This window comes from Candoia aspera, chromosome 2, assembly GCF_035149785.1.
Source record: "Candoia aspera isolate rCanAsp1 chromosome 2, rCanAsp1.hap2, whole genome shotgun sequence".
Lineage (NCBI taxonomy): Eukaryota > Metazoa > Chordata > Lepidosauria > Squamata > Boidae > Candoia > Candoia aspera.
Genome location: NC_086154.1, coordinates 263,545,381 through 263,568,660, shown reverse-complemented (window position 1 = coordinate 263,568,660; position 23,280 = coordinate 263,545,381). Strand labels below are relative to the sequence as shown.

General features: G+C 50.2%; 1 protein-coding gene across 1 annotated transcript in view; it reads right to left on the bottom strand.

Moving 5' to 3' along the window:
* DNAI1 (dynein axonemal intermediate chain 1) overlaps positions 1-23,280 on the bottom strand; it is a 162,753-nt gene that overhangs the window by 18,657 nt on the left and 120,816 nt on the right. Inside the window, exon 20 of the mRNA XM_063293190.1 lies at positions 19,444-19,629. Coding sequence (XP_063149260.1) covers positions 19,444-19,629 — 186 coding nt within the window. The remainder of the gene's footprint in view (positions 1-19,443; positions 19,630-23,280) is intronic.

Below are 23,280 nucleotides of genomic sequence, written 5' to 3'. Positions count from 1 at the left end.
TGGGCTAATCGGGGCACATCCTGGGGTTAAGCGAGCAATTGTAATTGTTGGTGAGCCGAGGATCTGGTTCGGGACTGCCACTGCTGAGATGCTTGTGCAAAAATGTCTGGATTGACGTTATTGGAGACCAGGAAAGGGGTAATTGGGTCAAACCATTTCAGAACCACTGGGCTAGAATGGAATTTCATTTTATTTCCTAGCCTGGCCGTGAGAAAGTTTTTGCTCTCTATACAGAGATCCCACCACACGCTTAAAAACATGCTTCTCAGAAAGCAGTGTATTAGAATGGTCTCCTAATTCTTCCTGAGTATTATAACCCCCAGGAGGCCTTCTCAACTAGTGTGCAAAGAAAATAACTCCGTGCATCTGGCAGAGTGAGCCACAGCTCACAAATGCTTACTGTATAATAAAATTGTTTACCCTGAAAAGAGGCAAACTGTCTAAGGCAGTGTTTCTCAACCTGGGCCACTTTAAGCGGTGTGGGCTTCAACTCCCAGAATTCCCCTAAACCAGCATTAGCTGGCTGAGGAATTCTGGGAGTTGAAGTCCACACCGCTTAAAGTGGCCCAGGTTGAGAAACACTGGTGTAAGGTACAGAGCTCTGCTTTCTATGCTTTCTTCTACAGTAGCATCTTACCTGCAGCATCCTAGAACAAGCTTTCCCAACCTGCTAGCCTCCAGATGGGCTGGACCACAGCTCCCAGAATTCCTAGCCAGCCCAAAGCAAGACAGATTGGGAGGCCACCTGATTGGGCAAAGCCGTTTCAGGGCTCGAGGTGGGAATCCCTAGGTGCAACCTTGCTTCCTTGGGCTGCCAAAATAGAGACTGCCACTAGGCAGCAGCACAGAACGGGCTTTTCTGCCCTCTAGTGGTTGTCCTCTCTGTTTTGGCAGTCCAGGTCGAGTACCCTCCCCAAAGTGAGACGGGCAGGGTTAAAGGGGAAGGGTAGAAAACTCAAAGAAGGCCCAAACTCCTTCTGAGCACCCTGCCTTATCCAAACAGGGTAGCTAAAAGTTCCCAAGGGCCTAGTTGTTAAGACAGCACAAGTTTCACTGTTGGCAGGTAAGAGAAAAAAACTTCCCAGGCTATTTCAGTAAGGTAAGGACGGTGGTGCGATCTTCAGAAATGCAGACCGTTCATTTATGTATTTCTGTCTGGCACCTCCTCCTGTTTTTCTCATAAGGACAACCTTCAGAGGCAGGCTTGCCCGAGAGACACCGACTGACCCCGAATCCGCATCCAGCCTCTTGGCCCCCTAGATCGGTGAAACTGTGGATGAGCCTCCAGCTGGCTGGAGACTGGAGGAGGACGATCGCTTTGCCGGGACCATCTGTCACTGGTATTTTTAAAGCATTCGTTGTTCGGTTCTAAAAACACTCTTGCCTCCTTTCTACACCACAAATTTAAACCAGCCTGAAGAGAAGAATTCAGAGCAACACGCAGACATCCTATCAAGCCACAGAAGAGCGGATGCTTGCATACTCAGGGGCATCTGGGAGGGAGTCAACAGAGTCAAGGTGGTGGACATGACCAAACAATAGAAGCCCCTCCCCTTTAAAGTGCATTGCTGCGTATATAAGGGGCAGGGCTTTGATCATGCCGACGCAGCCACCATCTTGACTTTTTTGACCCCTTGCCTTACAGCCAGATGGCTGTGTGAAGCTCCAGGCAACACAGTTTTGCGAAGATCCAGGCGAACTGTAACGGGCACAAAGAATGACCTCGGGGACTGGGAGGCTAAGCTCTACCAAGGAATGATGGAGGAAATTGGGGGGAGAGGCACAGGTCGGCACTTTTCATGTGCCTGGAAGATGAAACATTAAATTTTCATTTGGGGAGAAAAAGGCCCTGACTTATCCTCTGTTATCCCAGAATGAAGGGCGCAGGGTAACAGTCTTCAGAAGGCAGCAGGGGTTCAAAATTTAGGAAAACGGGCTCTAAGGGAAAGCGCAGGCCAGCTACAGAAGGACTGAGCTCCCCATGGCAGAGGGTGCAAGGGGGGTGGGCGCTGGCCAGGGAAAGCAGTCGGGATTCCTGCATCAAGCAGGGGCTGGACTGGATGGGCTCAGGGGGTCTCTGACTCTGCAAGAGGAACGCCAAGCTTGGGCGAGAGTCCTACTTGCCCAGGGGCTGAGCAGAGCAGCAATTTCCACGCATGGTTTTTGGAGGACCAGAAATTCAAAACAAACAATGACAGATGAACAAGCCAGGGAAAAAACGGCTGAAATCGGTGGCGATTAAAGGATCTGCCAGCCATCCATCCTCATGCTCACATAAACAAGCTCTGGAATGCAAATTTGCCATTTGATAAACTCAACTAATTACACTTATCCAGTTATTGTAGACAAAGTAAAAAAAAAATCACAAAGAGGCTTTAAAAAAAAAAAAAAAAAAGGGTAAAACTCAGCTTTCTAGCAGCAGGGGTAAGAAATAGTCAGATAAAGAAATCAAAGGCTTTTAAACTGGCACAGCCAAGGCTGAATATAGGGATGGGCCAAAGGCTGGGTCTGCACTGGTGGGGCGTCTTGTTAGCCTGGCTGACAGGTCGTGGAGGTGGGCCGCTGGGCAGGGGAGGGGATGAGCCAGAGCGAAGAAGCCCCCTGCAGTCGGTCCCCAGTGTAAGGATGTCCCAGTTTAGGACGACTCCTAGCTAAGAACAGACTGCCATAAAGACTATTATATTAAAAATTCGAGTCAAGTACAATGTTTTGGGTTAAGTACACAATACACTTCAGCAAAGGATCGTTAACTTGTCGTGGTGCTGGAGCTTGAGCACCTCAGTGACGCCATGAGCTAAACCGTGAAGGGCCACCCAAGACGAGAAGGTCATGACAGAGAGGTCAGACTAAATGCAATCCCTGGGGAAGGTAATGGCAACCCACCCCAGTATTCTTGCTGTGAAAACTAAATGGATCAGTACAACCAGAGATATGTCGGTATACCATCAGAAGATGAGACCCCCAGGAACAGCGAATCTGTTGTTCTAAGGATCAACACACCATTGGAACCTGGAATGTAAGATCTATGAGCCAGGGCAAATTGGATGTGGTTATTGGTGAGATGTCAAGATTAAAGATAGACATTCTGGGCGTCAGTGAACTGAAATGGACTGGAATGGGCCACTTCACATCAAATGACCACCAGATCTACTACTGTGGACAAGAGGACCACAGAAGAAATGGAGTAGCCTTCATAATTAATAGTAAAGTGGCTAAAGCAGTGCTTGGATACAACCCAAAAAACGACAGAATGATCTCAATTCGAATTCAGGGCAAGCCATCTAACATCACAGTGATCCAAATATACGCCCCAACCACAGATGCTGAAGAAGCTGAAGTAGAGCAGTTCTATGAGGATCTGCAGCACCTACTGGACAACACGCCTAAAAGAGATGTTATTTTCATCATGGGAGACTGGAATGCTAAGGTGGGCAGTCAAATGACACCTGGAATTACAGGTAAGCATGGCCTGGGAGAACAAAACGAAGCAGGACATAGGCTGATAGAATTTTGCCAAGACAGCTCACTCTGCATAACAAACACTCTCTTCCAACAACCTAAGAGACGGCTTTATATATGGACTTCCCCAGATGGACAACACCGAAATCAGATTGACTACATCCTTTGCAGCCAAAGGTGGCGGACATCTGTACAGTCGGTAAAAACAAGACCTGGAGCTGACTGTAGTTCCGATCACGAACTTCTTCTTGCACAATTTAGGATCAGACTAAAGAGATTAGGGAAGACCCACAGTTCAGCTAGATATGAGCTCACTAATATCCCTCAGGAATATGCAGTGGAGGTGAAGAATAGATTTAAGGGACTGGACTTAGTAGATAGGGTCCCGGAAGAACTCTGGACAGAAGTTGGCAGCATTGTTCAGGAGGCGGCAACAAAATACATCCCAAAGAAAGAGAAAACCAAGAAGGCAAAATGGCTGTCTGCTGAGACACTAGAAGTAGCCCAAGAAAGAAGGAAAGCAAAAGGCAACAGCGATAGGGGGAGATATGCCCAATTAAATGCAAAATTCCAGAGGTTAGCCAGAAGAGATAAGGAATTATTTTTAAACAAGCAATGCACAGAAGTGGAAGAAGACAATAGAATAGGAAGGACAAGAGACCTCTTCCAGAAAATTAGAAACATCGGAGGTAAATTCCAGGCAAAAAAGGGTATGATCAAAAACAAAGATGGCAAGGACCTAACAGAAGAAGAAGAGATCAAGAAAAGGTGGCAAGAATATACAGAAGACCTGTATAGGAAGGATAACAATATCGGGGATAGCTTTGACGGTGTGGTCAGTGAGCTAGAGCCAGACATCCTGAAGAGTGAGGTTGAATGGGCCTTAAGAAGCATCGCTAATAAAAAGGCAGCAGGAGACAACGGCATCCCAGCTGAACTGTTCAAAATCTTGCAAGATGATGCTGTCAAGGTAATGCATGCTATATGCCAGCAAATTTGGAAAACACAAGAATGGCCATCAGATTGGAAAAAATCAACTTATATCCGCATACCAAAAAAGGGGAACACTAAAGAATGTTCAAACTATCAAACAGTGGCACTCATTTCACATGCCAGTAAGGTAATGCTCAAGATCCTGCAAGGTAGACTTCAGCAATTCATGGAGCGAGAATTGCCAGATGCACAAGCTGGGTTTAGAAAAGGCAGAGGAACTAGAGACCAAATTGCCAATATCCGCTGGATAATGGAAAAAGCCAGGGAGTTTCAGAAAAACATCTATTTCTGTTTTGTTGACTATTCTAAAGCCTTTGACTGTGTGGACCATAACAAATTGTGGCAAGTTCTTAGTGGTATGGGAATACCAAGTCATCTTGTCTGCCTCCTGAAGAATCTGTATAACGACCAAGTAGCAACAGTAAGAACAGACCACAGAACAACGGACTGGTTTAAGATTGGGAAAGGAGTACGGCAGGGCTGTATCCTCTCACCCTACCTATTCAACTTGTACTCAGAACACATCCTGCGACAAGCTGGGCTTGAGGAATCCAAGGCTGGAGTTAAAATCTCTGGAAGAAACATTAACAATCTCAGATATGCAGATGATACCACTTTGATGGCTGAAAGCGAAGAGGAACTGAGGAGCCTCATGACAAAGGTGAAAGAAGAAAGTGCAAAAGCTGGCTTGCAGCTAAACCTCAAAAAAACCAAGATTATGGCAACCAGCTTGATTGATAACTGGCAAATAGAGGGAGAAAATGTAGAAGCAGTGAAAGACTTTGTATTCCTAGGTGCAAAGATTACTGCAGATGCTGACTGCAGTCAGGAAATCAGAAGACGCTTCATCCTTGGGAGAAGAGCAATGACCAATCTCGATAAAATAGTTAAGAGCAGAGACATCACACTGACAACAAAGGTCCGCATAGTTAAAGCAATGGTGTTCCCCGTAGTAACATATGGCTGCGAGAGCTGGACCATAAGGAAGGCTGAGCGAAGGAAGATCGATGCTTTTGAACTGTGGTGTTGGAGGAAAATTCTGAGAGTGCCTTGGACTGCAAGAAGATCCAACCAGTCCATCCTCCAGGAAATAAAGCCAGACTGCTCACTTGAGGGAATGATATTAAAGGCAAAACTGAAATACTTTGGCCACATCATGAGAAGACAGGACACCCTGGAGAAGATGCTGATGCTAGGGAGAGTGGAAGGCAAAAGGAAGAGGGGCCGACCAAGGGCAAGATGGATGGATGATATTCTAGAGGTGACGGACTCGTCCCTGGGGGAGCTGGGGGTGTTGACGACCGACAGGAAGCTCTGGCGTGGGCTGGTCCATGAAGTCACGAAGAGTCGGAAGCGACTAAATGAATAAACAACAACAAAATTCCCCGTAGTAACATATGGCTGCAAGAGCTGGACCATAAGGAAGGCTGAGAGAAGGAAGATCGATGCTTTTGAACTGTGATGTTGGAGGAAAACTCTGAGAGTGCCTTGGACTGCAAGAAGATCAAACCAGTCCATCCTCCAGGAAATAAAGCCAGACTGCTCACTTGAGGGAATGATATTAAAGGCAAAACTGAAATACTTTGGCCACATCATGAGAAGACAGGACACCCTGGAGAAGATGCTGATGCTGGGGAGAGTGGAGGGCAAAAGGGAGAGGGGCCGACCAAGGGCAAGGTGGATGGATGATATTCTAGAGGTGACGGACTCGTCCCTGGGGGAGCTGGGGGTGTTGACAACCGACAGGAAGCTCTGGCGTGGGCTGGTCCATGAAGTCACGAAGAGTCGGAAGCGACTGAACGAATAAACAACAACACACAATACTGCTTTCTGTACTAATATGCTTAAGATGTTTTAGTGTATTTGGAAGCCTTCCTTAAGTGTTTTATATGAAAGGTAAAATATATACTATATACTAAGACGAACATTTGACTGACTGATGCTAAATAGCCGTTCCGACTTACAGTACATACAAATTCGACTTAAGGACAGACTTAGGAACGGAAGTTGTTCTTAAACCGGGGACCTGCTGTATCTGCACGGGCTTCCATAAACACCTGCCAGAAAGCAGGCTGGTCTTTGGGCTTGCTAACGTCGCTGAATAAGGGCACCTGTCACCTGCAGTACCAACAGGGGAGACACTTATTCCTGGCCGGCTACTATGCGCAGCTCAAGGGGCTGGCTGGCCACCTTCAAGGCTCTGCATGGCGCTGGACCTCATTATCCACGGGACTGGCTTCCCCTTATTTGTTCCCCCCCCCCCATCAGATCAAAGAGAGTCCCTCTAGGTGTTTCTCAACCTTGGCAACTTTCAGATGTGTGGACTTCAACTCCCAGAATTCCCCAGCCAGCCTTGCTCCAGGTCCTTCCAACCCTAGGGGTCTATGATGCTCTCCTTCCATCTAGCCCAGGGCGAGGCGCTTGCTCTGCTTTAGAGGCAAGGGTGACCAGCACGCGACTTTTCTGGGTTTTACATTTTGATTTTGACATTTTTCTGCCTGTCTGGGCTTATATTTTCTTCCCTTTTTCTTGGGGGGTGTGATTTTATCTTGTGATGAAACTGTCAGCCTCCTAGAGGCTTCTGGATCGCGTGGCATAGAAGTGAAGTAAGTAAACAAACAAACAGAAATTTCCTGCTGGCTTAATAAAGGTATTACCGCCATGTAAACCCTGAGATTTCATCTTTTTTTTTCCTCCTGGCAACACTCGTATTTTTATTGTACCACAAAAGTCAGTCTCCCACCTTCCCATCTGTGCAAACTGTCAATAGGATGCAAAGAGCAACATGAAATGTTAGGGAGTAAATCCAGGATTACAATTTCCATTTTTTCATATTGGCTGGGGAGAGGCAGCCAGAATCTTAGCTCTGTGTGTGTGTTTGTGTGTGTGTGTGAGAGAGAGAGAGAGAGAGAGAACAATCACTAAGCAGGACTTTCTCTCCCAATTCTGTTTGCCTGATTAAGAACAGACTGGCATGGGATGCCAACCCTTCTCTGGTGCTACACATGGATTCTAGTATGGTGGACCTTCAGGCCTGAAGAAGACACGCTGTTGTGCAGTTCATTCATGAACACGGAGGTGGCTCTGCAGTGCCTGTCCGGAAGCGCAGAGTCTCGCACAGTGGGGGCACTGGAAGTCCATTGCTGTAGTAGCTCCGGGTGTGATTCTGTGATGCCACTCGTGGTTTTCTGTCAGTTTTCGGCAGTGCCGGTCTTCAAAGCTGGTGAAGGCTGCATGGCACAGGGCTTGCCGGCGGGTTCTGCCAACAGCCACAGTCTTTAGTTCCCTCGGCTGGATGTTACAGTGGTGTAGGGTTTCCCTCCAGGAGAAGCCCTCCATCGGCATTCCCCTTGGGGACCGGTCTCTCTTCAGGAGGCTGACAGGCTTGTCAACCTGGCTCTTCAGGTGAAGCTTCCCCAGTTAGGTTGACCCCGGAGATTTCCAAAATAACCCAGTTTCTAATCAAAAACGGTCTTAGGGCATTTCATAGTTGCTTATTATATTTATAGCTTTTTGACTGAAGCTTGATGATGCCATGAGTCACACAAGAACCTGCTGGGGTTACATGTGGGATATAAATCTCTCCAAGAAGAAGATGGCAAATTACTCAGAGAGCTGTTGGCAAAATAGAGTAAGAATTGCAACACGTTGTTCCGGTGATTGCACTCAGGCATTAATCCAGCTAATCACTGTGAACGACACTCGCTGGTTGATCCCTCTGTCAAGTGGAGTTAGGATTATCCTGTTTTACTCCAAGAGGGACATTTCAGGATAATCCACGGTCAGTTCCTGGCTTGTGGCCCTGCTCAGAAGGAAACAGACAGGATTCCTAGCGAGCCACACGCTCTTCCTTGAGGCCCTGCAGCCCAGAAGGACTGGCTCCGTGGGCCAGATTAGCCCGGTGCCCCGAAGGTTCCCTGTTCCTGTGCACAGCCTCTCCAGACACCGGCCCTGGAGCTGGCCACTCATTTGAGGACTCATCACTGGCTGCCATGGTTAAAGGTGTCTTCTGCAATGGGACCTCTTCAAACACCAAAATCTCTGCTTGCTGAGTGCACCCAGGTTGGCAGCTGGCAGTGAAATGGCCCCCTAGAACCAGGGTGCCAACGTTCAGCAGCAGCAGCAGCAGCCCGGCAAGTTTCGAAGAAGACGACCAGAGGAACGGTGGAAAGGTGGGAAGGAGCAAGGGGTAGGGCCTTTAGGAATGGATGCCCGCATCTTCCCAATCCATCCTGCTTTTGAGGAAAAGCGAAAGAGGCCCAACTTCTGAGGAGACATAGGGGCTGCTAACAAAATCTATGGGTCACTTTGCAAATGGAAATGTGAAAGGAAACATGGACCGGGGCTGCTCAATGTACTATCAAAGAAGATGCAAAAACGAGAGAACTTGCAAATGAAGGGACCACGGCAATTCAAAGGGTCATCCTCCGCCTGCTTACTTGCAAGTCAGCCTCAGCGTATTCAGCGCAGCAGATGGCAACCCAGGTTGGGCATAGCCATCGCGGCTGCAGCACCATCCTTGCTCAGCAGGTTACTGGGCAGGGCATGTTCCAAGTGTCAACCGCTGAGTTGGCTGGATAAGGGTTTTTTTTCCCAGTGTTGAAAGAGTTCCATTAGCTCCACCACAATTTTAATCTCTTTATGCATTTTAACATGTTATTTTTAAAAACAATCCCAAAGCTAGGAATATTCATTCCATCCTGGTTGCCATCCCTCATTTTTCTACTGCAAAAATTTCTTTTATTATAGACAAGCAAAAGAAATGAGCCCAAATGTCCTGCATGGCTGGAAGCTTCTAGTGGCTCTCTGGCTCTCTCAAATTTGACTCTCTTCCCCAGTTTCCTGGCTGAGGTCATTTCATGCAGTGCCCTTGAATGGCTTTCCAGAGCAGTTGCTGAATGCTAATCCAGAAGGTTCTCATCTGAGGCAAGGAGGACCATTTTAGCATCCTCAGTGCACAAATGCATGGGGTGCTTCAGCAGCAATTAGACCACGTGAGATGGACAAGGATGGCAGTAGCTCCAAGCCAAGTGCTGCATGAGGAATTCAAAAGGCTCCTGCCCAAAAAGGAAACACCTCTGGTGTTTGTCAGCAACAGGGAGAGGCACCTGGATTAACCAGAAGAGGTTCCACCTGTATTTTGACCAGGAGGTCTCAGATGGCACAGGCAGGAAGACAGGGCATTTGGACCAGCCTCAGTCAAGGGCAAAGGAGGAAGTCAAGAAGAAGACAATGACAACAAAATATGCTCCTAATTCCTGTTATCTGAATTTGGGGTGCAGAGGAGCATAAGCAACCTCAGAGGATCAGGTGAATGTAAAGAGGCTGGATCCATCTGGGGCCACTGAAAAGGCCCCCGGGATCAGAATCAGTAGATCTCTAGTGAGAGTGAAGACTCATAGGGGTAGCCCAGTGTTGGGAAGGGAAAATAATCCAATCTTTTTACCACCCTGTAGCCACATTGATGACACCAGGGAGTTTCAGCAGCTCATTTTTATTATAGCAGAATCAGATTTTGCACTCTGCAAAATGGAGACATGTTCAAATTTGGAGTTTGCTTGCAACGCACAGTGTGGCTGGTTGGTTGATTTCTTAATAATCAAACTCATATCCTGCCGCAATCACAGGAATCTTGGCATCTCACAAATGAAGAATATACAATGAAATGTTTTTTTAAAAATGACATGACACAAATAAAAGTCCAAACACAAGAGGGTGACATCAGGTCCCAAAGCCCTGAGGAACAGCTCCATCTCTGGCTTTTTCCAGAAGGCAGGTAATGTCAGAAACAAATCTCCCATGGGAGGACATTCCAGTGGGCTGGCCCCATTATTGTTGGAAAACAGTGCTTCCAGGTTCCCCCCACTCCCCCACCTCCTGAAAATGGAGGCCAACCAGCTGCTTCTCCCAGCAGGATCGAAGTGGTCAGGCCAACTCAAAAGGGGAGATGCTGTCCTACAGCTAACCAGACACCAAGCCACGAAGTGCTTTGTAGGTTAATACCCACATTTCAGATTGCACCTAGAAGCAAATAGGAAACCAAAGCAGGGCCGGCAAAGCAGGTGTCATCTATGCCTAATGGTCAGCTCCCATGAGCACCTGAGCCACTGCATTTTGCACCAACTTCCATCTGCTACTGGGTGGTCTTCAAAGGTGGCCCCATGTAGAGCATGTTGCAGTCTCTAATCAGGTAGTGTTGATGGATTGGGGCCCCATGGTCAGGTTTTCTTGCCCCAAGTAAGGCCATAACTGGTGCTCCAGCTGAAGCTGGGCAAAGGTCCCTCGGTCACAACCACTAGCCATCATCTGCTGACCTAGCAGGAGCTGCGAGTCCAGGAGGACCCCCAAGTCATGGGCCTGCTCTTTGAGGGACAGTGCAGCACCATCCAGAGACAAAGCAGAGGGTGGAGAGCAACCTCAGTGTATAAACAATGCCTCCGTCTTGCTAGGGTTTAGGTCTTCCATCCAGATCCGCACAGCCTCCAGGCACCAGGATAGGACGTCAACAGCATTTTCAGCCTGGGTCACAATGTACAGTTGGGTATCATCAGCATATTGATGATCAACTTACCCACAAACATACACACCCAATCTCTGAAATGATTCAGTTTTAGCATCTTGCAGAAGCCAGAAGTGCAAATTTCAAACTTCTGGGGAGAGGTTATTCCAAAATGTAGGTGCACCAAAGGAAGAAGAGCACCTTTACCCTGCACACCCCTCTCCTCACTAAAGTGGCGGAATACAAGCAGGTTCTCCAGACATCAAAGCTGGGTGGGCCAAAGCCAGTTGGAGAAGGCAGTCTGGCAAATACTCTGGTGCCAAGCCACTTAAGGCTTTGAAGGTCAAAAGCAGCACTTTGAATTGCACTCAGAAGTGACTAAGGAGCCAGTGCAGGGCATGGAGCATAGGTGTCGTATGTCTGTTTTGACTAATGCCTGTCAATAGCTGGGCTGCTGCCATCTGGCTTAACTGAAGGTTCTGAAGGACTTCAAGGCAGCCTCATGTAAAGTGCATTGCAGTAACCCAGAGTCATGAAAATGATGGCATGAGTTACCGTTGCATGTGTTCCTACTCCAGTACAGCTGCAACTAGAACTCTCGCCAGAGCTGAGCAAAGCCCCCACTGGTCACATCCTTCACATGCCCATCTAGCAGTAGCCATGAGTTTGGGAAGACTCCAGAGCCATGCACCTGCCCCTTCAGGGACAAGGCCATCCTGTCAGGAGACAGTGTTGGAGATACTGCAAAACCTCAGTGAACAAACAGGAATTCCGTCTTGCTTGTGTTCAACCTGTTTCGTGGGTGTCATGAGTGCCGTTGAGCTGAAGACATCAGCGCAATGGCACACATGACAATAACAAGGAAACAGGGGAAGGGGCTCAAGATAAGTAGCCATCAACTTACAAAGACTGAAGGACAAGAGACAATGGCTAAACGGATCGCGAGGCACACCCAAGCTGTTAGCGCTAACGCAACGGAGATCGCCCAGCTGACAGCAATCACCGGAGGAATAGGGAAACCGATGATGGGCGATCCCGGAGCGCCAGCGGGGCCTCGCAACCCCTCACCCACCGGCAGGACAGCGTGTTGGACAAAGGGGGGTGACGTAACCGCGAGTGAGGGGGCGCTGACCGGCGCGGGGTATTTAAACCCCGCACCGGCGCGCTCCTGTCACTCTCAGCTTTTTTCCTATACTGTATCTACACTGTGAATAAACCAGAGCCTGGTTCACGGAATCAGCGTCTGTGTATTACTCGGAGGTAGGCAGCGCATGACATAAAGCTGAGAGTCATAAACTCAGCCTCGCCGAGCCCCACCGGATGACAACGAGCCGCGGGAGGAGTAGACGGCGAGAAGACCAGGAAGATGAGGCCGGCGCGACGCGGACAAGGGGGGCGAGCCGCACGGCAAGAAGCAGAGGAGGACCGATCGAGGCCAGAGGCACCGCGGACTCCCGGAGCCATGGACGCCCACCCGACCCAACCCGAGCCTCAGCTCCAACCCCAAGGGGAGATGGCGACGGAGGCAACCCGACCACGGGAGGGAGCAACATACCTCCCGAGACCAGCGGAGAACCCCACGCCCCACATCGCACCCCAGCAACGGGCGTGGAGCGGCAGCCCTACGGCGGTAAGCACGGGGGAGGACGATGAAGCAACCCAGCAGACGGCGGAGGAAGCGGACCAACGGCCGACAGAGACTGAACCCCACCGGCAACCCACCCCCGCCGACACACCGATGGAACCGGCCCCAGCGGCGGCGCGGATCGCGGACGAGGACGCACAAGCTAGACTCGCGGCCATGGAGACCCAACTGAAGGAACTCCGGACCATGCTTCAGTCGCTCATGCCCCCCGCGCCGCCCAACGACGTCCCCGCACAGGTCCACACCCCGAGCGAAGTGCCGAACCCCCACGGGCCAAATGAAGGTCAACAGACGGCCCAGGCGGACGACACCACAGGCCGGGAAGCGAGAGGAAGGGGCGCACAAAACGCCCGGGCCCCAAAGGACTTCCCCATCTTCTTTGATGGGAACCCCGCGAAACTGTCGTTCTTTATCACGAACGCCAGGGAGTTCATGGGGAGGCACGGACACTCCTACGACTCCGAAGCGGACAAGATCGCTGCCGTGGCGATCAAACTACAAGACCGGGCGGCGGACTGGTACGTCCAACTGTACGAGTCCAGCTCCCCCGCCCTCGCCAACTTCCCCGCCTTCATCAATGAGATGAAAAGCTACTTCGAGGACCCACTAGCCAAAGTGAGGGCGAAAAGCGCACTCCAAAGACTTAAACAGGGCACACGCACTGTCCCAGACTACGCCCTCGAGTTCAAAGCCCTCGCGGGGAAGGTCAACGACTGGTCCGAGACCACCCTGCTGGAAATGTTCAAAAGGGGGCTCAACCGCGACGTACTTCAATGGGCCCTCTACCGCGACGACCCAGAAACTCTACACGAGTGGATCCACCTCGCGGGGAAAGCAGAACACGCGCACCGCACCTTCCTCATGACAACTACGGAAGACACGAACAACACCTGCAAAAAGGTACCCGCATCACACGTGGGGACGGCCGGCCCCACATACCCAAAGAAGGAATTTAATCGGGGGCTCTGCGGGAGGTGTGGAAAACTAGGGCACAAGACGGCAGATTGCTTCGCCAACCGACTGCCGACCAGTGTGCCTAAACCCACCCCGAAAACTAGCCCCAAACCACCTAACCTGCCGCCGCCCCCTCACCGCCAAATGACCGGAGCCACAGCGACACCAGAGGAAGGCTGGGACGCCTACTGGGGGGAAGAGGACGACGTAGACCCAGACCAGCCGGCGGGAAACGCTCCCCGCCTGCCCTGAAACGCGTTGCGAGGCAGGCGGTGGGACAGCAGCGCGGACCACCTCGACGGAACGGCGAAAGCTCCGTGATAATGGCGGCAATCAAACTCTCTGCCGGCAACGGAGCCACCACAGCCGCGGCACTAGTGGACTCGGGGTGCTCAAAAAACCTCATCCACCCCGACTTAGTCGCCAAACTCGACCTCCGCTGCTTCCCCCTCCCCACGCCGTTGGCATTCCACCAGCTGGACGGCTCTACAGCGGGAGGGAAACCAGCCACGATGCAAACCGAGCCGGTCACCCTGCAAATGGGCACTCACACCGAACGCACATCGTTCGTCGTCACCCACATCGGACGACCCATTGCAGTCCTGGGAATGCCATGGCTCGCGACAAACAACCCGCGCATCGACTGGGAGACCCGCACCTTCACATTTGGCGACGGCGAGTATCGGGCACCAGTTCCGGCGGGCAGAACCAACCCCACTGTGGGACGAGCAGAGGCGACTACACAGGACAACGCCGCTACCACAGCAGACCTACCGGAACAATACGCCAACTTCTCCGAGGTCTTCGGAGAGGCGGAAGCTGACCAACTACCCCCCCACCGCAAGACGGACTGCCGGATCGACCTGCTGCCCGACGTCCCCTTACCTAGACCGAAGATCTACTCGATGACCCCGAAGGAGATGGCAACCCTCCGGGAGTTCATCGATAAAAACCTAGACAGGGGATTCATAGAGCCAGCATGCTCACCGGTCGGAGCCCCCGTCTTATTCCGGGAGAAGAAAGACGGCACCCTACGGCTCTGCACCGACTACCGGGGCCTAAACGCGGCTTCCCTGTCCAACAAATACCCCTTACCCCTGGTGAAAGACATGCTCGCCCACCTGTCCACGGGCAAAGTCTTCTCCAAACTGGACCTTCGCGAGGCGTACTACCGCATCCGAATCAGGGAGGGGGACGAATGGAAGACTGCGTTCAACTGCCCCCTAGGCGCCTTCCAGTACAAAGTGCTGCCGTTCGGACTCGCGGGGGCCCCCGGGGTGTTTATGCAGCTCATCAATGAGGTCCTGCATGAACACCTGTTCAAAGGGGTCCTTGTCTACATAGACGACGTCCTTATCTACACTAAAACGCACAAGGAACATGTGACCCTAGTCAGGCAAGTCCTCGACAAACTCAGAAGGGCGCAGCTCTATGCCAAACCCACAAAGTGCGAATTCCATAAAGCGCGCCTAGACTACCTGGGGTACCGAATCTCCGGAGACGGCATAGAAATGGACCCCGCAAAAGTCGAGGCGGTGCTGAACTGGGAACGCCCCCGCAACAGACGCCAACTCCAGAGCTTCCTCGGCTTCGCGAATTTTTACAGGTCATTCGCCCGGGGGTTCGCAGAGATAGCCCTCCCCCTAACGGACCTCCTCAAAACCAAAGGGGTGGGGGACACCTGACGCGCCAAGAACCCGGGCACAGTATTGAATTGGACTCCCGCGTGCCAGACCGCATTCAACAAGCTGAAAGCGCTGTTCACCACGGAGCCAATCCTCGTGCACCCGGACCCAGAACGGCCGTTCGTGGTCCAAGCCGACGCCTCAGACTTCTCCCTGGGGGCCATCCTACTCCAAAAGGACCCCACAGGACTCCTGAAACCATGCGCCTACCTGTCGAGGAAATTTTCCGAGACAGAAAGGCGATGGCACGTCTGGGAGAAAGAAGCCTTCGCGGTAAAATCGGCGCTAGAAACATGGCGACACCTACTCGAGGGAGCCACCCAACCATTCGAGGTCTGGACCGACCACCGGAACCTCGAGGCCCTCCGAACGCCCAGACGCCTCAGCCCAAAACAGGTCCGATGGGCCCAATTCTTCAGCCGCTTCAACTTCCAGCTGAAGTTCATGCCGGGTAAAAAGAACTTCCTGGCCGACGCCCTTTCCCGACTGCCCCAAGACGAAGAGCCCGCCCCAGACACCATTGGGACGGTCCTATCCGCCTCGCAACTGGGGATGGCCGTGACCACCCGAAGCGGCGCTCAGAGGCAGCTCGACTCTACGGCGCAACCGACGGCGGGACAACCTGTGACCAGACGACGCCAACCGCAACTACCAGGGGGGATACGCACGGACCTCGCCGCCGCCCTCAAAACCGACCCCTGGTTCCTGGCAAACCCCGACAAGGTAACGATGGCACAGGACCTGGCATGGGGGGAAGGCAGAATCTATGTCCCGGACTCGCAACGCCAAGCGATCTTGCATAGATCACACGACGCCAAGCAAGCGGGACACTTTGGGTTCCTTAAGACCCTACACCTAACAAGGCGTCAATTCTGGTGGCCCGTGCTAAGACGAGACGTGAAAGCATACGTAGCGTCCTGCCCAACGTGCGCTAGGGCCAAACGGGCACCAGGCAAACCCGCGGGGCTTTTACAACAGGTGGCAGAACCCTCCCGCCCATGGGAGGAAATCTCCATGGATTTTATAGTGGACCTCCCACCCAGCCAGAAGAAAACGGCCATTTGGGTGGTGAAGGATTATTTCTCGAAACAGCTCCACTTCATCCCCTGCACGTTGGTCCCGTCCGCACAACAACTAGCCAAACTCTTCCTCATCCACGTGTACAGGTTACACGGATGTCCCGCACGTGTGGTGACCGACAGGGGCACACAGTTCACCTCTAAATTCTAAAGTCGAACTGAGCCAAACAAACAGGGTGTGGCCGGAGCATGCGCACGCCCAGGGTGTGACCTGGGCATGCGCACTAAGAACACACCCTAGAGAGGCACGTGGTAGAGGGCGGAACAAAGGGAGGGGCGAAAAATACTCTGGCAGGAAATTCAAAAAAAAAAAAAAAAAAAAACCATTTTGACAGCTCTCCTGGTAAAAAACCAGAAAACCGGGGGGGGGGGCACTATTCGGACAGGGGGCAGTATGTCATGAGTGCCGTTGAGCTGAAGACATCAGCGCAATGGCACACATGACAATAACAAGGAAACAGGGGAAGGGGCTCAAGATAAGTAGCCATCAACTTACAAAGACTGAAGGACAAGAGACAATGGCTAAACGGATCGCGAGGCACACCCAAGCTGTTAGCGCTAACGCAACGGAGATCGCCCAGCTGACAGCAATCACCGGAGGAATAGGGAAACCGATGATGGGCGATCCCGGAGCGCCAGCGGGGCCTCGCAACCCCTCACCCACCGGCAGGACAGCGTGTTGGACAAAGGGGGGTGACGTAACCGCGAGTGAGGGGGCGCTGACCGGCGCGGGGTATTTAAACCCCGCACCGGCGCGCTCCTGTCACTCTCAGCTTTTTTCCTATACTGTATCTACACTGCGAATAAACCAGAGCCTGGTTCACGGAATCAGCGTCTGTGTATTACTCGGAGGTAGGCAGCGCATGACAGTGGGCCTGTTTTGTCCCATGCAGACCCTCACAGTTTCCAGCCCCTGCATCTTTGACTGCATCTCCTGTATGGCCCAGAATAGCAGTGTACAGCTGGGTGTTCATTCATTCGTTCGTTCGTTCGTTCATTCTATATACTTCCAAGTCAAAAACACTCAGTGGCAGTTTACAGGAATCCAATAAAACAGCCAATTAAAATGTCTATGGTAAAACCAAAACGATAGACAAGATAGAACAACAGCAGAAGTAATAATGTAAAAAAAATTAATAACACATCCCAAATACAAAACAAAAGTGGAATGCCACAGTTAAACTGAAATGAAAAAGAGACATTATCTCTGGAGCAGAGTCCCTAAGCACAGATAGGGTGCCTTTAATTGCCGTAGAGGTGGAGTGCGTAAGCAAAAGGCCACAACGTGGGGGAAGGCAGAGCCATTCATTTGAGAAAGCAGATGCCCTACAGTGACATCGGGAAATCTTGGTAACTGCAGGCTTCCTCACAGTCATTAAAGGATCACTCAGACAACATCCATGCAGAAGCCGCTCCAGGGGACCAAAACCGACCAGGGGTGCTTTCTCTGCAGAAAACCCCAATTTCCAGAGCAAACACCTTATCGAGGGTACCAAGGCAAGCAAATCCAAAAAGGAATGGCTGTGTAATGTGGGGAAAGGGCAAAACTTGGCTCCCGCTTCTCTGGCCTTCCCTCCGCACAGTGGCTGGTCCCCACCCCCATCCTGTACTTGAGCTTTGAATCACCCTTCCTAACAATGTAAGAGATTGCTTTTGTTCTTCTCCCCAGAGGCCACAAAGAAATCAGAGTGAGTATCTATAAAAAGCCTAGGAACTATTAAAACCGGCAGGCAGGAGAGGGAAAGCTACAGGACGCAATAATCCATAGCCATGCTGTCCTTCATTTGCCACAGTGTGTAGACGCCAAGAGACGGGCCTCAGCGTATGGTGGCTGGGGGAGAGGAGATGGGCCGCAGACTCTGCAGACCACCTTCCTCATCCCCAAGAGTGCCACAACTCTAGGGTCGCTTCCTCTTGTATTAAACATGGGTTCCTGCCCTTCCGCCCCAAATCAACCACCCCTTTCATGTAATGCCACATCCGGGATTTCTTGAGGCACTTATCTGGCCAATTTGGAAAGAAGTTGGAAGAGCAAGGTTTGATTGTATGAATGATAGAATAAAGCACAATTTATTGCTTTCAAATGTGGTTCTGAAACTTTATATGGAAAGGCCTGTTGGAGCAGCGCTGCCCACAGTCACTGGTTTGAGATGGGCCGCAAATCAAATCAAATCAAATCAAATCAAACCAAACCAAACCATTGATAAATCAACTGGAACCCTGAGAGCTAGGCATCTCCAGAAATGCAGAACAGCTGTTGTTCCAAGAGAAGAATGTTAAGAACACCTACTAAGCTAGAAAAGCAAATGTTTCCAGGTTGTTGTTTACAGAACCAATGCCTCATTTATGTTAACATGCATTATTTATTGCAAACTGCTTTTCAATCTCTGGAAGGAAAGAAATAAGGCCAATAATATTCTAAGGATATATATCATGTCTGTTGTTTTGCATTCCAGTGCTTTGTGTAATCCTACCTTGTTTTCAGAGCTGATTTGTGCCCCGCCCACCCCTCTTCCACTTAAAACAACATTGTAATGCTAATTTCTTCAGCTGGGACCTCTGCTGTCTGGGCCATGGTGTCTTTAATAAGAAGTCTTCTTCTTCCACCTTTGGCCCCTATTTGCTGCTTGTCCAAAGCAGCACAGTACTGGTGAATTTCTCTTAAGTATGTTTCCTATATGGAAGTTTAACTACTAATTTTCTCTGGTTAATTGCAGTTTCAGAATCTCAAAAAAGAAAAGAAAAGAGTGAGGCGAAAAGAGGCATACAATCCTGTATCCAGAGGGTAAAAATGCAGACAACCACTAGATGATAGGAAAGAGAGCATTTGGTATCTCTCTGCTGACATCTGATGGTTATCCCAGAATTCCATGGCCAGTTTGGTTGTGTTTAAAGTCCTCACGCTGGTGGGCCAAAATAAGATCAATCAATTTAATAAGGTCAAGGTGCAAATAAGCAGCTGTGCAGGCCAGCATCAGAAGTGCACTGTGCACTATTTTACACCACTCACAAATAGCTAACCTCAGCAAGGACAATCAGGAAACTGTCCCAGGTGCAACCCACTTACCCACTTCACATACATTGCGTATGTTTTGGTGTAAGTTGTCTGGATTTTCCAAAGTCACTTACCTTGGGCATCTTGCGGAGATTGGGAGAGAGTTTCAGGCAGGTGATATGGCCACGGTCATCACCAACGATGATGATGGGGTAGACGGCATTGAACTGGACATGGGTGATTTTGTTTCGCTTCTTGGCTACCACTGGCTGGTGGCAAATAGGTTCATATTTGTTGACACTTAAGTCAAAGATGTAGGTCTGGTGAGAAAACAAGGACGCAGGTAAGAAGGGATAAAGCCACAGGAGACTGGGGGGAAGAGAGCTGGAAAGAGCTCATTCTCTCTCTCTCTCTCTCTCTCTCTCTCACTCACACACACACACACACCACATTCCCACTGAAGAGTCTCTAGTAGATGCCCCCTCCTCCCCCCAAAACCTACAGTATGCTGTTAAAGGGATTAATACAGTTTCCCCAGCTCATTTCTACTGTCGAGCACATCTGTCTGGATAGGATCAAGATGGTAATACGGGACAGGACCTGTCCTGTTCTCTGTATTGTAAACTGGGCTGCCAGCTGATTGATCTTTAATCACAGTCCCTAACATACACACTTCCTCTGCTCTGCTTGACTCACCTTCTTAAAATGCTTTAGTACTACATGAAGCCATGGAATGAGTATTCTTGGCAACATGAAAAATTCAGAGTCAGCTTTGTCAGGGATTCCCCTCTTCCCAAGGGGTTCTGACAATCAGAGTGTGTGGTAGGGTGAGATTTAGGCTCATCCAGGCCTAGAAATCTCCGCATCTCAACAAACTACATTACTTAGGAATCTTTGCGAAATTGGAACGCGAAAGGCATAACGTTTACCAGAACCAGAAAAGGTCTTGTGTGGAGGCCAGGCTGCCAAGAGGACCAAAGTCCAGCCCAGTATCGGACTGCCACTTGGTTTGGCTTGATCGAGACAAGGGAAGCTGCTCCAAGAAGTTGAGCAGAAGCATTCCAAAAGGACTTCCAGGGCACGCCCACCCTCCCAGAATCTCCGAAAAGCCTCGCGGGCTGGAATCAAGGCCCCTGAAGAAAGCCTGAGACCCTCTCTCGCCCAGGCCTTGGGGCAGGGTGGATGGGACCCCTTGTTAGATGTGCTTCACATACAGTGCGCGTGTTTTGGTGTAAGTCGTCTGGATTTTCCATCTTGCTGATTTCCTTTACTGTATTTTTATTTCCTTTATTGTATTAGTATCCTGGAGATACACACATACGTGTGTGTGTGTGTGTGTGTGTGGTTGCCCAGAGTCAGCTTGGAATCAGGCGCCGCCAAAACAGAATAAAATAAATAAATGAAATAAATCGTCAGGAGGATTCCTGGTACAATCAACGCAAAATTACTAGCCACCCAGGGATCCCCTCAAGTATTGAACTGCAGAGAATAGTATATTTTCCTAGAATAAGAATGGTTGGTTGGTTAGGATAATCACAATGCCTTCCCACGGAAACAGAACTTCCATTGCATATACGTACGTCTGGTTCAAGCTACAATGTCAGAAATATCATGACAACACATGTAAATGAAGGGAATTATAGAATTTGCATCATGCAAATTAAATCAAGAGCAATTCTGAGGAGATGAGACGGTCACCTGGACCTACCTAGACTACATCTGCAACCACCAGTGGTACCTCTCTCACCAGTTAAGAACCACTGCCGGAGCCCTGTGGGTCCCATTATTATTTTGTGGCACCGCCATACTGTCTTCCAACCATCCCATTGAAATCTGTGGACCAAAGGACAGTCATTGGCAGGAGCTTCCCCACTATTAAAATATTATGGAATGTTCCCTTCAAAACCTTTAAAAACTAGGAAAGACCACCACAGAAAACTGCAACCCTTGGGCGATGCAGGAGGAAAACGCTGAAGAGCGGGCCAGTGAACAGTTGACCGACCACCTGCTAGCTTGCCAGTCCAGAAGAGGCACCCTGTGATTGCTAAGTTGTAGCTCATTCCTTGCTCAAGCTTGCCACGGCCAGTGCTGGCTGGGACTGATGTTCAGGAACATCTGGGTGGCCGCAGCTATTCTTTCCCCTCTAGCCAAAACATGTGGGGGTCTCTCACCAGGGTTAGCCCACTCCCCTCATGGCAACTCCGTTTCATAGCAGCCACCTGCTGCCCTTCTTCCCCAGGCACGTATCTGCTTCCACAGCTAAACAGAATCTTCCTGCCACTGTCAGGCCTCTCCTTTCTCTGTACCCAAACAAGGATGCGGTGCTGTTGCAGCAGAGAGCACATCCTTAATTAAGGCCGGGGGGTGGGCAGAGAAACCTGAAAGCATCCTGATGAAGTGCTGCAGACTCTTAATTGACCTGAGGGTGAGTGAGTGGCGCTAAGGGCAGGATTCAGGCAATGCGCAGCAGCGCACACACTGCCTGGGTGCTGCTATTCTGGGCCTTGATGGTACAATCAAGGGTGCTGTTAAAAGTAATTCATGGGGGGTGGCAAAGAGGAGGGAGAGCTTGTTATGCTAACAGGTTTCACGGGCCAGGAGGGAGGCTGAAAAAAGGAATCTGGCACAGGATTAAAGGTATTCAGATGTTGCTCCACTCACCCTCGACAGCACTCTCCAGCAGATTTGTATTAAACGCTATTAATGGATGCAAAGGCTTTCCTAAGACATATCATGAAAGCTCGCTCTCCCACCCATCCCTAAAGTTCTCTCTACCAAAATCAGTTTGAGAGAGCCAGTTTGGCCTGGTGGTTAAGGCAACAGGCCAGAAACCAGGAGACTGATAGTTCTAGTCCCACCTCAGGCACGAGAGCCGGCTGGGTGACCCTGGGCCGGTCCCTCTCTCTCAGCCCAACCCACCTCACAGGGTTGCTGTTGTGGGGAAAAGAGGAGGAGGAAGGAGCATTAGGCACGTTTGCCTCCTTGAGCTATTTATGAAAAATAATAGAGGCGGGATAGAAAGTAAATAAAATAAAATAAATAAAATCAGAACTGTTAAAAATGATCCTTGGTCTGAATGCAGGAGTGTGCACGTTCTTTCCACCTGGCGTCCCACTTATTCTCTGGGCCGGGACATCTCTGGGGAGAATGGAGCCAAAAAATAAAGATGACTGTCTCAACCGGATGCTCAAAATGCTGCAATGCACATTAAAAGAGGGTGGGGCTTGGACCTCTCATTTGCAACCGCCATCTTTACTTTTTTATTGCCCCTGGAAATGCCACTGCCCTGTGCCCTGCCTGGGGCTTCAGGAGGCATAGCCAGCAGTGATATCGCGGCATCCCCAGAGCAGCGGGGGCTGAAATGCTTTGCTCTTTCCCCGTTTGGGGTGATTTGGTGGGTTTGAAGGGGCAAAACAGGCGTCTGAAGTTTTGCCCTAAAGCCCTCAAAACACCCAGAAAAGGCTCTGAAAAACTCAGCGCAAGAAGGGCAAATGCGCCAACTGCAGTTTCGTTCCATTTATTCTGCCAATCTGTCAAATTTGGCTTGTCAGATTTGAGTTTTGATTTGTTGGTCGTATTTATAGCCCACTTGCTCCTGACAAAACTAAGTCCACACTAAAATGGGACATACTACATGCCCTGGAGGACAATCAAGCTCACGCTTTTGTTCTCGTGCCTTAGCAAAGGTTTTCTTTTTTCTTTCCTTTATGACAGAGAAAGTTGCCAGCGAGGGACAGGAACAGGCAGGCTTCCCAGTTTGGTAAAATCCCCAGAGTTCAAACGTTCAGGGCAGTATCAGTGCTGGAACAATTAGGATTTATTCAGCAAAGCCACAAATGTTCCCCCTTTGTCTTGCTTTCCTCTTTATTAATACGCAACCCAGTTCCTACCTCCGGTAGCTGAGCCTGTTCAGCCTCACACAGCCCCGGCCCATCCTTTCTCTCAGGAGCACCCTGTGAGACACAAAAGCA